Below are 15,894 nucleotides of genomic sequence, written 5' to 3'. Positions count from 1 at the left end.
CAATATAAATATTTTATAAGTATATTTTATATATTTCTATAAAACCGATATTACCGGGAGACTTGTGTCTCATCATAAATTTAGGTGATTTTCCTGCAGGGTGATTTTCCTGCCCCTAATTCTCCTCATTAATTCTTTTCTTTTTCTTAAGCAAGTCCTATGAAAAGGTATGAACCTTGCCATCTCAAATTTTGATAGTGGCAAGGTTTAATCTGGAGATATCTTAACTTCTGCAGTGGTAGATAGGAAGAAGAGACTGAAATCCTGCAGCCAAACCACAGCTGACACAGAGCTGCGTATTTTAAAGTGAATGCCTGGAATTACATACAAGCCAACTAAATATAGATGCCATTTCCAGTTTCCTGAGGGGGTTATTAATAAGAATCAATCAGAAAAAAAAGATTAACTTTCCTCTTTTATGCTATAGATATTCAGTCTAATGATGAACAGTAAAGCTGGTGTTATAATCAGGAGCAATCTACAAACCGTTTGTCAGCCAGCAAGAAAACTTTGTTTTTCAGAAGCATTTCAGAAGCAGCAGCTGTAAAAGCAGGCTTCTGCAGCAGTTCCATCACAAGCCCCAGAGCTTGCGACTGTCCTCTGCAAAAAAGGAGGATGTGGCACTGGAGACAGTGCTGCAGCTACCATCAGTAGATGCATTTCTATGTCAACCATCATCACCTCCTGTCTTCCCTAGACTGAGCTTCAAGACAGACTGCTGTCATCCAAGACCTACACCTGGCTAGACAGGGAGGCTACATGATCTGGGTCAGACGTAAAAGAGAGCTGCATGTCACAGTCATAACTTAGCACCTCATTCTCTCTTTCACCATCCATTATACTCTCAGGGCCGGTAAAGAGTTACGACTCTTGTACCTCTGCAAGAAGAAAGAATGGAAGCACTGAAGCTTAATGTTTCCTACGTGGGATATGCTTGCGAGCTGTTGCATGGCACTCCATCCTGTCCGAGTGACACCTGTTGCAAATCGATGCTCTAGGAGGAGAGAATTCCACCAAAGTGTTCTCAAAAAATAAGCAGGCACACCCCTCTCTGAGGAAGTTGGTGCATGTTCATGTATGGGAATCTGGTTTTCTCCTGCGTAATGACGTGGAGAAAGCTGGATGTCGTATTTAATTGTAGAGAAAAAGAATAATGACCACGGCATAATGTTGGTTTGACTCTGAAATACAAATATTGTTATGATCACAACCACGTCTCTGTCACTTCAGGAGATCCCACGTGAAGCATCGTAAACTTAGAAAGGAAAATCACAGATTATCTGAGTTGCTACTTTTGTTTGCATGTAGGACAGGAAAGTTATCACTGTCAGAAATATGTTCTGTTAAGGTATCTGATGTAATTTTTTCTTTCTCTTTCCCTAAAACAGAGGAATGGTGCCCTCTTTGGCAACCACATAAACCATATTAGCAGTGACAGGCGAGATTCATTTCATCAGATCAACACCACACACCGTCCCTTACATGTTCAGCGGCCTTCAATTCCATCTGCAAGTGATACTGAGAAAAATATATATTCTCAGGCAGGAAATTCTGTATACCACAATCATCACAATCACAACTCGGTAGGAAAGCAAGTTCCGAACTCAACCAATGCCAATCTCAATAATGCCAACGTGTCCAAAGTTCACGGAAAACACACAAATTTTGGAAATCGCGAGCACAGATCTGAAAACGGTTACCGTTCATACTCCAGAACTGATCATGAGAAGCGTAGAAGGCCAAGCAGTAGGAGGTAAACTTACAAATCTGTGTTTGCTTTTAAATCAATTTGTATTATAAATACACTGTAAGAAGCCATGCTGCGTGAAGTTAATTTATCTATTTTGCTTCCTTTCTGTTGCCTACTGATGTGTGAAACGTATTTAAATATACCTCTGACATACGGGAAATGTGTATGATTTTTAATAAGGCTTGAAAGAGTCGTTTCCTTTAAAGTCTGTCTTTATTAGTTTCATCGTGGACACAGTAATCACCAGTGAATTTCTGTAAACTACCCGATATTAAAATACCTTTCTTCTTATTTTCATGGCTTACCGGGATAGAACTCGCTACTATGAAACATACATTAGGTGAGTTCATGTAGTTCTGACATAATTGAAGAGGACAAAGTAGTTTCTTTTTCTGTTTTCCCCTTTTCTTATTTCTTTTTCTTCTTTCTTTTTTAAGCAGTACAATTTTCCAAATTAACTATATGGTAATGCATATGCTGAATAACTTAAGTGACAATTTCTAAGTCAAATTTTCCACTGCCTATTCTGAAAGGAATAAACTTCTGAAAAAGTTCAAAATTTCTCAAGCACTTTTAAAAGTCCGGGCAAGTTTGTGCAGTTCTCAGCAGACAAAAGCTCACACCTAATGGTAGCCCTTGCTTAAAATTGAGTTGCAAAGACTGGAAAACCCACTGGCTTTAGCTTGGGTCAATATTAATATTTACAGTTCCATTTACAGGGGACCCCAAATCTCTCCTGTTCTTATGTCAGAATGTTTTCTAAGACAACTTTTAAATAAGAGAGGATAGATTGTGATTTTTGAAGGGCATTGCTAAATGTGCATTCAGTGCTCCTTTTTTGTGTCTGGATTTGCACATGCATTTCTGACTTTTCTTGGAATACCTCAGTGAGCACTCCATAATATTTTCACCACATGGCAAACTTCAGAGAGAGGCTGAGTTTTTTCAAAGCACTCTGAATTCATATTTTGTAAAAATGTCTTAAATGTATTTGACTCCACTGAGCATCCCCATATCGGTTATTTTAATGGGGATGGAAATAAAGGAACAGGTAAAATATGCTGAACAGTAGTTCTAAACAACTGTGGTTCTGTGCAGTTTAGTGTGACATCACGTTCTGATAACAGGAAAGTTGTTAATGCTTTTTTTTCTTGGAAGCACATTAAAAGAACTGTGTGTAAAAGGTACAATATATAATTTATATAAATAAAATATAAAAGAGTATTTGCTACTTACAGATCTGACTCTGGTGATGGGCGTCGACCTACTATTTGTCGTGAAGAATGTGAAGTTCAAGACTATTGCAATGATGATCGTTATTTGGGAGAGCAGGAATATTTTAGTGGAGAAGAATATTATGAGGAAGACAGTATGTTGTCAGGAAGCAGGTGAGGATGCTTGTAAAACTTGGAAAAATGTTTCAGTGAGTTAGGTACCTATCTGCAAAGGCTTCACTAAGTGCACTGGCACTGAGAACTCTCTCGTGAAGTTAACACTCCGCAGCCGCTGGCAAGTGAGATGGCGAGTAGAAATAGTGTGTGCACCAAACATCTTTCGTACTTGGCGTCGTGTGCTGACTCCAGCAAAACTTCTGTACCAAATTCAAAGGAAAGCACAGAGTTGCTTTGAACTGGGTATAAACCAGACAGTGCTTCTTTAAGCATTTCATTTATAAATAAAATTTTATGTACAATGGCAGAAGGATCAAGCTCAGATAGAGGAACCTTTAGAAAGAGTTTTCTCCTTTTAATTTAACTTCAAAAGAAAAGTGGAACTGGTAAACTATAGACTGAGAGCATAAGGTATGACTAGCTGGACTAATAAAGAATTGGATTATTTCCTTCTAAGAATTCTCATTATACCTCTCTATTGATAATCCTCCTCTTGGCACCATTTTTTGTCTCCTTAGTACAAACACTTAACACTGTCATAGTTATCCTGGCCTTTATATGTTTGGAATAGAATTTTTGAAGCTTTATACTTCATAAGCATTATGGAAATGCCATCAATTTAATTTTAGTCAACAAGTAGCATTTCTTACAAATTTGTATTACTGCATAACATCCAAAGTTGTATTAATTTGAGAGTCCTTGCTGTAACTGCAAGAATTCTAGTTTCGTCACCTTGGTTCCTCCCATTTTTTCTAACTCACTTCTGTTTTCTCCAGCCAAAACCTGGAACAGTATCCTAGTTAACTACGGTATTTCTCCAGAAGCGTTTTTAACAACTCTTGCCAGATCCTGGTATTTAATTCCTGTGATCTTTGCATTCAATAACTTCATTGCAGATCTAAGACGACGAGACCTTGATTTATTTCACACGGTTTCTTCAGAAATGGACTGGAGTGGGGTTTTCTAACTTGACAACAATGACTCCCGAGTTAGGTGGGCTTTGAACATGACGCAGATGAGCCTGATTTGAGCACTGTGCTGATGGCTTCAGCAGCAGGGCAGGTCCTACCTTGGCACACAGTTAACAGGTTTCCAGTTGTTCAGGCAGTGATTGGGTACTGCTTTGGGAGGAAGTCCTGGTATTCCTGATTTAGTCCTTCAAATGTGAGACCGTTCCAGTTTTTTCTGAGTATCAACCTATCACGGAACAGAACCTGTATGTGGTAATACTGAAAGGCCTCCGATTTAAGGGGAAAAAAAAGAAATGCACCTTTTTACTAGTATCTTATTTTTTTTAAATTCCATATTTATCATCTCATTAAAATGTAGACATAGGCATTCACAAGACCTTGAGAAAATTCATCTTCCTTACAATAGCTTGTTTCCCTTATGCTGAATAAACTCAGTAACATCTCAAAAATATTCTCCACTCTGTCAATGATTTTTTGTTTTGAAGTCCAGCCCAGAAGCAGAAGAATTTATTGTCATTTTCTCTTACATCCGTAAGTGTGTGCTTTATTTTCCTCCTCTCTCCTCCTCTGCTGCCATCAGAATTCTGGCAAGATTGGCACCCTAATCTGCATCTTTTTGGTTTGCCTAAAAGCTAAGATTTGCATGAAAGCTAAATTTTGCAGAATTCTCAGGTCACTAATCTTTTGATATGATAAATTACAGTCAAATAACACCCTTCCAAGATATGATTTTCAACAAGTATCCAGAATGTGGAAGGCATTTTGCATACAGAAACTGCATTTAAAAATCGAGTTGCGTAATTACATAATGTGATGTTTGGTTATCTTGCTAGAGAAATAGTCGATTTTAAAATCTTCTAGAAGAAATCTAATACATCAATTTACAGAAACTGACTGAAATAACATTTCTTTATTGTATTTTAAATGCAGGCATATATATGATTACCACTGTAGATATCACTGCCATGACTCTGATTTTGAGAGACCAAAAGGTTACCATCACCCGCATGGTTTTTTTGAGGAAGATGATTCACAGATCTGTTATGATACAAAAAGATCTCCTAGGAGACGGCTGCTACCTCCAACACCAACACGTAAGTACACTGAGAACAATTTGTTTGCAAATCCAGAGTTATTTAGATGCATTCAGACATGTTTCTGTTCTAAAAGGATTCTTTTTAACTTGCATTTCAAATGTGACATTTCTTGATTAGTGTTGCTAGTGGGTTACTGTGTATGGCAGAAATCTCTACCCATCCTGAGGGACTGCTCAGGGGTCTATGGATCCTCGCTTACAAGTCAGTCTTTTCTAATACCTCTTGCCTCACGCAGTAATATAAAAATGACAAATTTAATTGCTAGCTGCAACTTGATTTGGTAAATGAAGCAAGAGCAAGGCAGAAGGCAAAGCAGTTTGCTTTGAAACTTTGACCAGAGGGTTTCAATCGTGTGCCCTTTATTCACACCTACAGATGAGCAGTGGTGCCCTGAATCAGTGCCACTGTCTCTAGTGACTCAGCTGCTGGCTCTTCCTCTGTCTCCTCCTTAGATCTTTCCCTTGGTTTCTTCTTATCTCAAGCACAATATTGCTTTATCTGCATTTCTGTGCTTCTTATCTTGTAATTTTGGTTTCATTTGTTTCAGGCCATACCACAGAGACTAGCAGTGCTAATCTTCTGGTGAAACTAGGCACAGAGTCAAAGGTCTTGGATTTTGGTCTTTGACCTCTGACACTTCACAGAGAGGAAGTACTTGGGGTTGTGAAGTGCAGAATAAACCTCCTTCTAAGGTTCTTTCTTGTTGGTGCCCAAGAAACAACACTCAGCTTCATGTAACCCTGTAGCATCCCTGACGGTTCTCTTACGCTGCAATGTGGTCAGCACAGCCAGGTCTGTTATGTTATATTAACATATTAACCTGTCTTCAGATGACGCCATCTAACCAGTGCCATCCAGGCAATGCGGTACGGGATCATTTCCAGAAGAGTCGCTATGTTTTGTCTGCTCTAAGGTGGATTGGCTTTCTAGTAAAAGCAGTTGGTTTTCATTATAATAATGCCAGCTGCCAGCCACAGAGCACTTCTCTGTGGAAGTATGACTGTAAGGACCCCCTGAGCAGGAAGATGGGTTTCAGTCCTTTCCTGTCTCAGACACCCTAAAGAAAATGCAGGTATAGACTTTAAAAAGAAACATGTCTGAGAGACAAGTCTAGTGGGATCACTATACAGCCTCTGAGGTACTGTCTCAGACTGCTTAAAGCTGCAGAAAGCTGTAGTAAAGGGCAGCAGCAAAATCTATTAATAACTGATTAATTAATTAATAAAGGAAACATTCTCCAACAGTACTGACAGTGCTGGATCCTCACTTTAGGCACTCAGCTCCTTAGGACAAGTCTAGTAATGCTCTCTGCTCTTTGGCTTTCTGACCTGACCTTAAGGGGAACAGATGGCAAAAGAGAATAACATGGGTCTTGCACTGTAGAGAGTAAATAACGCGGCTCCGATGAATGACAGTGATGTGTACAGAAAGCTGGTAGCTCTCTTCCAGTCACAGAAGGAAAAGCCTTCAGACAAAGGGGAGTCTGTGAAAGGAGACTCCTGTATGTCTTTCTACAAGCTTTTCTGATAGCAGAGAAATTTTAAGCCGAAGAAATAGAGGGATGCTTTGTATATCCATTCCATACATTGCAGGAAAAAAACTAGAAATCCTCTGGGGTCTTCCCATGGAAGTGTAGTGAGGGGAGGGTTGAAGGCTTCCTGTGACTGCAGCCTTTGGGATTCATTCACATTTTCTGATAAATTCCCAATGACGGTATTAAGCAGACATTTCTTTTAGAGGAAGCTTACACTTTTTATCTCATGTACCAGAGACTAGATAAATATACTAGATAAAAGGGTATTTGATATCCTGGGATAAGAGAACTTTGTTCTGATCTAAGTTGTGTAAGGGTAGTGTAGGACATTGTACTTACATCAGTACAGTGTCACAAGAGCACAGTCAGGCCATAACCATTTCTTTACCGTTCAGGAACACTGTGTAAAATTTGGAGGCTTGGTATCTCAGCAAATTTTAAAGGAAGCTCAAACCTCTTATTTGTAACTAGTGTATGGGCTGTTTGGCCTCGAGAGGAAGCCTTGGTGTTCTCATATAAAGAAAAAAAAAAGTGAAAGAAAACAGAAAAGAAGCTGCAACATTGCACTAAACAGTTTCTGCTAACATCTGGATTCAGTCCAAGTCAATGTAACGTACTGTGCCTTGGCCAAGTACTGTAGTTAGTAAACTGAGCTCTGCGTCAACTCTAGAGTTTTTATTCCAAACTCATCACCACAGAATTTAAGCATCTTCCAGAAGTGCACTGAGAAATGATGAAGATGTTCTTTCAGACTCTTTCCTGAAGAGAAGCATGTGCAAAGAAGTATCTTGTTTTGGATGAGGGTACTTTTTGGTTTGCTTTTTGTTTTGGTATTGGGTCATTTAGCATTTGTTAGGATGAGGAGCTTACACTCCCGTATTTACCATAGAGACAACAGAAAGAGACACAAAGTTTGCATTACGTGGACTGAATCACCTCCTGGAGGTGCCTATTTTGGTTTAACTGGCCTTTAAGGAACCTTGTTTGTTTAGTATCCAGCATCGTCTGGTGACAGCTATGAGGAATCCGAAGTCTATGGCACTGAACTCTTCAATTCCGTTCACAAAAATTCTTGGTGTTGGAAAAAACAATACCAAGAATAGTTTCAGTAAGTTTCAAGAGAGCGCAGCTTTGTATTGTTGCGGAGTACAGTCAGGCTGGTTCCAGCTTTCCACTGTGATGCTCACAGCTCTAGGGACGACTCTGGATTCCAGCTGCTGTTCAGCATCCAGGGTTTCTTCACACTGAAGCTAACACAGAGAATGATGCCCATGGGCTGCTTCCCGTTCTTAAGCAGGCTTTCACCAGGACCAGCTGAAGCATTTCCACATAGGCCAAACACCTCGATCCAGTTTAGATTTCTGCTTTTTCCTTTCTAGTGTTTACATGAGTAATAGCAGCACGTGTAACAGCAGACACCATGACTTACCATTGTTGTAAGTAATGGAGTAAACATCAGGAATGGACAACATGAGCCACCTTTGATATGCAGTATGTTTTTTCATATTGCACATTGCTTCCAAGGAACCGGGGATTTGTTTCCTGTGGGAAGTCTGGTTCATGAAATTATGGGGCAGAAAGAAGGAACTGTTCTTTGTAACTGTTCAGAGCAGTTTACAGCAGAACTCTGGAGTTAAGTGTCTGAACCAGTCTGCTGTGTAACACAAGGCCGCTTTGTAAAACAGCTGCTTCAAATGCTGTCCTGTTTGGCTGCTTGTTTGGCGGATTCTACCTAGGACAGCATTTGCTTGTACAAAGAATCTATTCTTTATCTTATATCCAGCTGCTTGCTTCTGTTAGCACAACCTACTTTTTACTGGGGAGTATTCTCTTATTTGTCTGATGGTTGACTCACGCTGGAATCTGGAAAGAATACTTTGAGGAAAAATATTTTATTTTCCTAACAAATTATGGTTTCCTTATAGCAAATAGACGATCTTCCTTTAACTTTGAATGCCTCCGCCGACAAAGTAGTCAAGATGACATACCACTCTCTCCTAATTTCCACCATCGCACTGCTTTACCACTTCACTTAATGCAACAGCAGGTAAGCACAAAATCTTATTTAACTAATAATGAATTACATCTTTCCAGCTTCTATATTGTCCTTCTGTCTGTCATTGTTGTTTGAAACCACACTAGTGTATTATGCGGTTTACCTGTGCACGACTCGTAGGCCAAGTGTAGGCTTGTAGTTGCTAGTTCTCAAACTCTGACCTTCAGCAAACCACTGAAATGAGCAGATTGTCCCTATGAATCTTCTAAGTGTCCACAGAGGGTCGGGACACCCTAAGGAATTTGACCAGGACTGCTTAATACAGCAACTGTCTCTTAATCTTCGCCTATGCCGTTACTCAGCTCCGTCTGTGAGAATGCGCAAGTACAAGGTACACGTCTTCTGGGGCTCAGAGGCCAGCTCTGACTTGGCCCTGGGAAGATAGCAGTTTCTGTCGCCTAGAGACATCATCCAGAATGTTTGGAAAGTGCTGACAGTTTCCTATCGTGTCCCGACAGGGCAGAAGGAATGTTTCTTTCTACACTTTGATTTCTTTGCTTAGTGTATTGTATAAGCCATTATTTTTCTTTATTAATGCTAACTCCAAGATTTTGTGATCTGAGTAGTAATAGGAAGAGATACCACTGGATGTCAATTTAGCCATTTCAGTCCTGTTCTTCCTTTAGAGAAGTATTAAATGTCCGAGAACATTAACTTTGCATAGCTGCTGCCTGAACAGTGCTTGAACTAACTGCTGAAACGAGAAGTGAGTGTGTCTGAGCAATTGAAATCACCAGCTTCTGAAATTCTTCCCATTGCCAGGTCATGGCTGTTGCAGGTCTGGATTCCAGCAAAGCGCATAGACATTCACCAAGTCGTTCAACGCGTTCCTGGGCTACCCCACCCGCTACCCCTCCCAACAGGGACCGTACTCCGTACTACACACCTCTAATCCAGGTTGATAGGGCTGAATCTACAGAGCATATGAATGGCAGCCTGCCTTCCCTGCACAGGAGCTCTTGGTACACTGATGACCCTGATATTTCCTACCGAACATTTACACCAGCCAATTTAACGGTGCCTAATGACTTTAGGCATAAACATAGTGACAAACAGAGGAGCGCAGACAGTTTGGTGGAAGCGGTAAGTATTACAGAAACCTCTGGAGTAGCCAAGAGTGTCTGTCTGTTCAGATTTTGGTTCGGCTTTAAAAAGTGTATAATTCAGTTCACATTATCTCTCTGGAAATGTGGCATTTTCAGTTTCAAAGCCTTAAACTTTTTTTAGGTAAAGACAAGGGACCTTATTTCATAGCTGTCTTGTAGTAAACAATTTCTGCTGAATCCAAATCTTCACACTAGTGTGTCAGGGAGCTGGAGAGCTTTCAGAGGTATTTGAAAACATACGATTTCTAGATGAGGATCAGTTATGATGTCTCATTCCACAATGGCTGACAGGTAAAAGATGATGCGTATGCCTGTTCTCTCTATTGTTTCACTAGAAAAACATCACCATTTTTGCAGGCATCTTAAAAAATGAAGAACTCTATGAATCAGTATACTAAATGCATAGTTATTATTATTATGAATAACTACAAGGATTGATTTGGAGGTGTACTAAAGAATGTTAAGAATTCCCTTTTATATTAAAAAAGATTTCAAGATAAAGAGTGTATAAGCATTTTTGAACCATAGTTACCGTACTTGCCTCCATCTATCACTTCCTTTCCATTGCTGTGAGATAACACATTTTGTTAAATTTTAATTGCAAATCTTCTCAAAAATACTGAGAAGGTATCTAAAATGCTGTGTTTCAGGCAATTGTTCTGTTTGCACCAAGATATATTAACCGTTGTCATTAGCGTATCAACCTGATAATTGACGTTTATCAAAGACTACTTGCAGACTTTAGACAAAAGTCAGTCGTGTTGCATCATCAGTTACGTTATCACGTAACTGACAGGGTGGTTTGGAGCTGCTGGCTTGTTCTTTGCACATACAGTTTTCCTGAGGGTTGCTGTAGTGGTTCAGTACGCGGCTTCTAGTATTTTCCACAAATGAGAAATGTTATGACCTGAATGTTCTTCTACAGTTCCACTGTATATCTCATTCTCTCCCCTCCATCTGCCAGGTGCTCATATCTGAAGGCCTAGGAAGGTATGCAAAGGACCCTAAATTTGTTTCAGCTACAAAACACGAGATTGCTGATGCATGCGACATGACTATTGATGAGATGGAAAGTGCAGCAAGTAATCTCCTCAATGGAAATATCAGCAATGGGACCAATGGGGATATGTTCCCCATTTTAAGCAGACAGGATTATGAACTTCAAGATTTTGGTCCTGGCTACAGTGACGAAGAACCAGAAACGGGACGATATGAAGAAGACTTAGCTGATGAAATGATATGCATTACAAGTTTATAGTATTAGGCAAGGAAAATGATTCTAATAACAGAAAAAGTGCCTCATAGTTTAAAGATGCTAGGCACTAGCTGGAGTGAATAACCAATCAAGTTTTGTACAAGTGATGTCACACCTCAAGGAAGCCATAACTTAAGAATTTATTATCTCCATGTTGCCGAAATGTGATCAGAGCTGCAGTACGTCAAGTCTCCTCCCCCCGAATCTTCAATTCCTCCAGGAATAAGGTTGTTTTGAGACCAAGCAGATTGTGACAATCAGTTTTTTGAGGGCTAGAGCAGGGTTCTGAGGTGTAATATCTTGCCTGTCTTTCAACCTTGTGCTGCTGTCCACAGTGGAGCAGGATTTTGTCAAGGAAAATGTACAAGTCTGGCACAAAATTGCGTGGGAAATAGCAACGAGATGAGTGATGACACCCACTAATGTCATTACCTCAGCACTCAATAGCATATCGGCTACCTGTTGCATATCCATTCTAAGGTTTTCAAACTTGCCTCCTGATTTCATTTCTTAATGCTCTTTTAAAATGGTTTGTCATGCTCTACCTGTTAGAGATTGTTGGGGAAAAAAGTTATATAGGGAATAATCTGTCATATGTAACACCAGTTTACATAGGAAAATATCATCCAGATAGTCTGTTTTACGACTATCACGTTAAGGGCAAAATATACTGGAATAATTGCATTCTTACTAATGCACTTGCAACCAGGTTACAGTAGAATTAGATAAGATAGTTTGCTAAAAATTATATAGTAGAAATTATTGTAAATGAATTGTAATATACAATGATTTGTATTTGTAAAGAGATGTTCTATATTTTGTAATTATTGTACCGTAATTGAACTGCAGCAATATTTATGGATCCTAATTATTGTAACTCTCCACAGAATTCTAGATAGAAGTATTTTTACTTGGAATATATAGATATATAACAAATATTTAAATAGAGCCACCTCTCAGTGTAAATCTCTTTTTGGGATAAAGTGTCAAGCTTGAACTTGGCAACAGGGCAGATTTTTTTTTTTTAAATAAGTCAAATCTCTCTGCATAAGGGATGCACAGTTGACTATTTACAGTCTTATACTTGGAAAGGTAAAAGATTTAAAGTTATTTTAACTTTGAAAAATAAATTCTAATTTTATTTTTTTTATTAGTCCCATGCTAGAAATAAATAATAAAATAAATTTAAAATTGGCAAGTTCATGCGAGGGTATTACTGGGCAAGAGAAAATCAGTTTTAGCAAAGTGTATTTCCTACATACCCTACTTTGAGAGGAAGCATCTTGGTTCGAAAATAGTTTACAGGTGAATGAAAATGCTTCACTTCTGAACTACTTTTCCTGCTTGGAAAGAAAAGAAAAATGATAAAATGATTCTTCACAGAATCAAAAACCTTGATATAAGAGGTATACTATTTTATTGCCTCTACTTTTCTGTTGGTTTATGTGTACTACTTCAAAGATTTATTTTTATGCAAACAAGAGAGGGCTTAGGTATTGTTCACAATGCAGTAAAACCCTGAAACGACTTTGAGGCTGAAATGTCCTTGGAGGAAAAATCAAAAACCACTGAAAGCTACTGTCTATTTTGTTAGCACTGGATAACAATGACTTGTTCTAACAAGTTCTCTTATCAGGTTTTACCTGTAGATTCATATGCTAGATAGCAATCCAGCTCACATTTTTACAAATGTGATGTTTAAAACATGTCAATAAACATTTTGTACATAATGACAGTTTCCTATGAATAGCTTACAGACTTCCTCTGAAATCATTCTTATTTCAAATGCCAGGATAAGAACTTAAAAGGTTTGTAAATTATTTCTTGATCTACATCATTTTGTATTAAAACAAATGCAAAATGTTCTTCAAAATAAAACTGTGTAATAATTTTATTATACTTGGGACTTCTTTTACTAATAGCTTTGTACCAAGAAGCACCAGAAGTTAAATTCAGTTTGCATGTTTGAAGAGTGGGAGTGAACGTGTGGAATAGTCATCGGTCTGCACTGTCACAGCGTGCTAGTCTTTTGTGAATGGCTGCTGTTAACCAGAAAGAAATAAAGTGATCAGAGTAGTCATACGAAAAGGGGACTATTCCTCCCCTACTCTCTAGGGAATTATTACTTCCATAGATACAGATCTGTGAAAACGATTAGGAAAATCTGAAGTGTCAAACGACCATGCTGCCTGCCGGGAAGCACCGGGGCAGGTTACCCAGCAAGTGTCACTTCGTTAGGCTTCCTCAGCTTGTAGGAAGAAATGCTGGAGATCGAAATGGATCAAAATGGAGCTTTCTGGATCTGGTATCACTGTGAAATAACACTGAGTGGTTTTCAAGGTCCCATCGACTGTGGTATACCCACTGCTGAAAACCACCTTTAAGGTAAGTGAGGCTGAACTTTTAAAAAAGGGAAAAATCCCGGACCAGGTTACTTAACTGCATGGACTTTTGCTAGCACATCAAATTTTGCAGATGGAGCTGAAAAACATTTTTTTCAATTAATTATTTGTCCAAGGAGACAGAAAACAATATGCTGACTGCACTGTGTTTTCTTGCTAGTATGGTTAAACTTTACCTTTCAGTAGTTTGATGAGAGACTCTTCAGGGCAGACATGCTGTTTTATGGGAAAATAACCCTTGCGAAAATAAATAATGAAGGTAATTTAGTTACAAACCATGTTCTATATAGTTAACGGTTTAAGGGAGAACATATGTGTGTGTGTATATATATGGATACATAGAATATTTGTTCAATTTTATTACAGAAGTATATGGAAAAAAGTAATCAATATATGCACAATTACATGGTAATTGATACCGTTAAATGCTGCCAATCATAGTAATTAATCTATACAGAAAAACTAGAAATTATCTCAACAATTAAAGCACATTTCATGAGTTTCCAGATCTGGTTATAGATGTATATAATGACAGAAAACATTAGTAAAGAATTAAACATTGCTAAGTCTTACAGTGAAGTAAATCCATGAAAAAGGTAAAATATAAAATATATTTAAATGACGTCATTTTTTGGAGCTTGGATGACAGAAGAATAGAGACTAAAAATTATAATCCTATAACAGATCTGCTTGTGTTCTTCCTACAATAACTCTTAACTATGATTTTTTTTAAAAAAGCATAAATGCTTTTATTATTCCTCAAACTATGTTTCTATGTTTGTTTTGTAGAAAACACATGTTCCAAGCCCACTTTCCAGTTTTCCAGGGTTTATGTAGCTGCCTCATTGGGTTGCAGACTAATTGCAGTCAGGCACTTGTAAGGGATTTTAAGCTGCAGAAACATCAAAAGTTCTGGTGTATAAAACCTTGAGTGGCCTTAGGTTAATTAAATATAGTGCAGTTTTTAACTACTGCTGTTTGCTGCTGCTTTTAAAAGCACTTCTCACACTAAAGCAACTTGATCTCAAATATGTGTACAAAAGAATCATTTTTGGTCACCTTTTTTTCTTAATGTCATTGTCCCCAGCCAGAGACCTCCAGCTGTCTGAAGCACCTGCAGCAAGCGATTAACCATGGGAATGCTGCTGTTCTCACTCACGGCACCACTGCTGGTTCAAGCCGTGCTGGCAGGTCTAGTAACTTCCAAATTCTTACATCAAACAGCTTTTACAGTTAACTGTTTTTAAATACATAATGTCGTATCGTCTACACATTTATAGAAAAATTTCTGTCTGGGTAGAACTGGGAATACTCCTCAGTTACACACTGCGCTTACTGTTTTGTTCAGTAGGACTCTGGAATTCCTAGCCTGTGTTCTGCAATCCTGTAATGTGTAAAAGATGGTTAATTTTAGGTAGCAGACTGCCAGTGCTCCACAGAGCACGTTAGAGTACCTTGTACCTGTTCTAAGTATCCCTTACAGACTTGTCTCTGCTAGAAGTACAAACAATCTTAACAGGAATTCACTATCAGCCACCAGATACAACGCAGGAGAAACTAGTGCTAGCTTGATGCTATCCGAAGATTTCCCCAGGGCAACAAAATTTATATCTGAGCCATTTCTTCAGCGCTGCATCAAGGGAATGTCATGAAGGAGTCTCAACATTTACAGCAGTCAGGCCTAAATTAATAAAGGAACTGTGTTTCACAGCTGAAAATGTTTTCAGAAGGGGAGGAATCTGCAAGGTGTCTGACTGTGTTTAGAATTGCAGGACAAGGTGATGGTGTTTCGGAAGAAATGCCCCGTTATCTGATAGCACAATGCAGCAATGTGTATGTAGGACACACATGCAGTTTGGCTTGTCTGTCTAACCTTGCTATTTCCTCATCTTTTTAGAGCTTGACGTAATGCCAGAGGGTAGCTCCGGGCAGATTCGTTAATAAGTTATGGAAGGGAGTGGCTAATTGATCCTCTGCAGTTGCGTAATGACAATTCCCATTTGCATGCCTAGAGTGGAAGCCCGCGTTGTCAATCTGCAAACGCAGGAACTTCAGTATTCTGTCTTTCCAAATTGCTTCCCCTCCCAACTGCCCAGGACTGTGGCAAGTCTCACCAGGATATATTAGTTCGAGTATCCTAATACTCTGTATTGCAAATGACACTAAGATGCCTGCTGAATACCTTTAAATTAAAACCTCAGAAGCACGGGTGCTGAATGAAAATGATTTGCCATTAAAAGGTACTCCATACACAATTCTGCCTTCCTCAAAAGCACAGTTACATCAGATGAATTGTCTTGACACAGCTAATCAATCACCTATGACTTAAAAC

At 38.8% G+C, this 15,894-nt stretch overlaps 1 protein-coding gene across 1 annotated transcript; it reads left to right on the top strand.

Moving 5' to 3' along the window:
• Positions 1 to 1,388: 1,388 nt before the first annotated feature.
• On the top strand, positions 1,389 to 13,059 carry CACNA1D (calcium channel, voltage-dependent, L type, alpha 1D subunit; the record flags this gene model as incomplete). The annotated part of the gene is made up of 7 exons (XM_010140374.1): positions 1,389 to 1,753; positions 2,064 to 2,090; positions 2,989 to 3,138; positions 5,043 to 5,206; positions 8,669 to 8,790; positions 9,562 to 9,882; positions 10,870 to 13,059. Coding segments are annotated over 7 exons (1,443 nt in total), but the record flags the coding sequence as incomplete, so codon positions are not given.
• Positions 13,060 to 15,894: the final 2,835 nt, after the last annotated feature.

The sequence above is a fragment of the Buceros rhinoceros genome, unplaced genomic scaffold (assembly GCF_000710305.1).
Source record: "Buceros rhinoceros silvestris isolate BGI_N320 unplaced genomic scaffold, ASM71030v1 scaffold31177, whole genome shotgun sequence".
Lineage (NCBI taxonomy): Eukaryota > Metazoa > Chordata > Aves > Bucerotiformes > Bucerotidae > Buceros > Buceros rhinoceros.
This window is presented reverse-complemented; position numbering and strand designations above follow the sequence as displayed.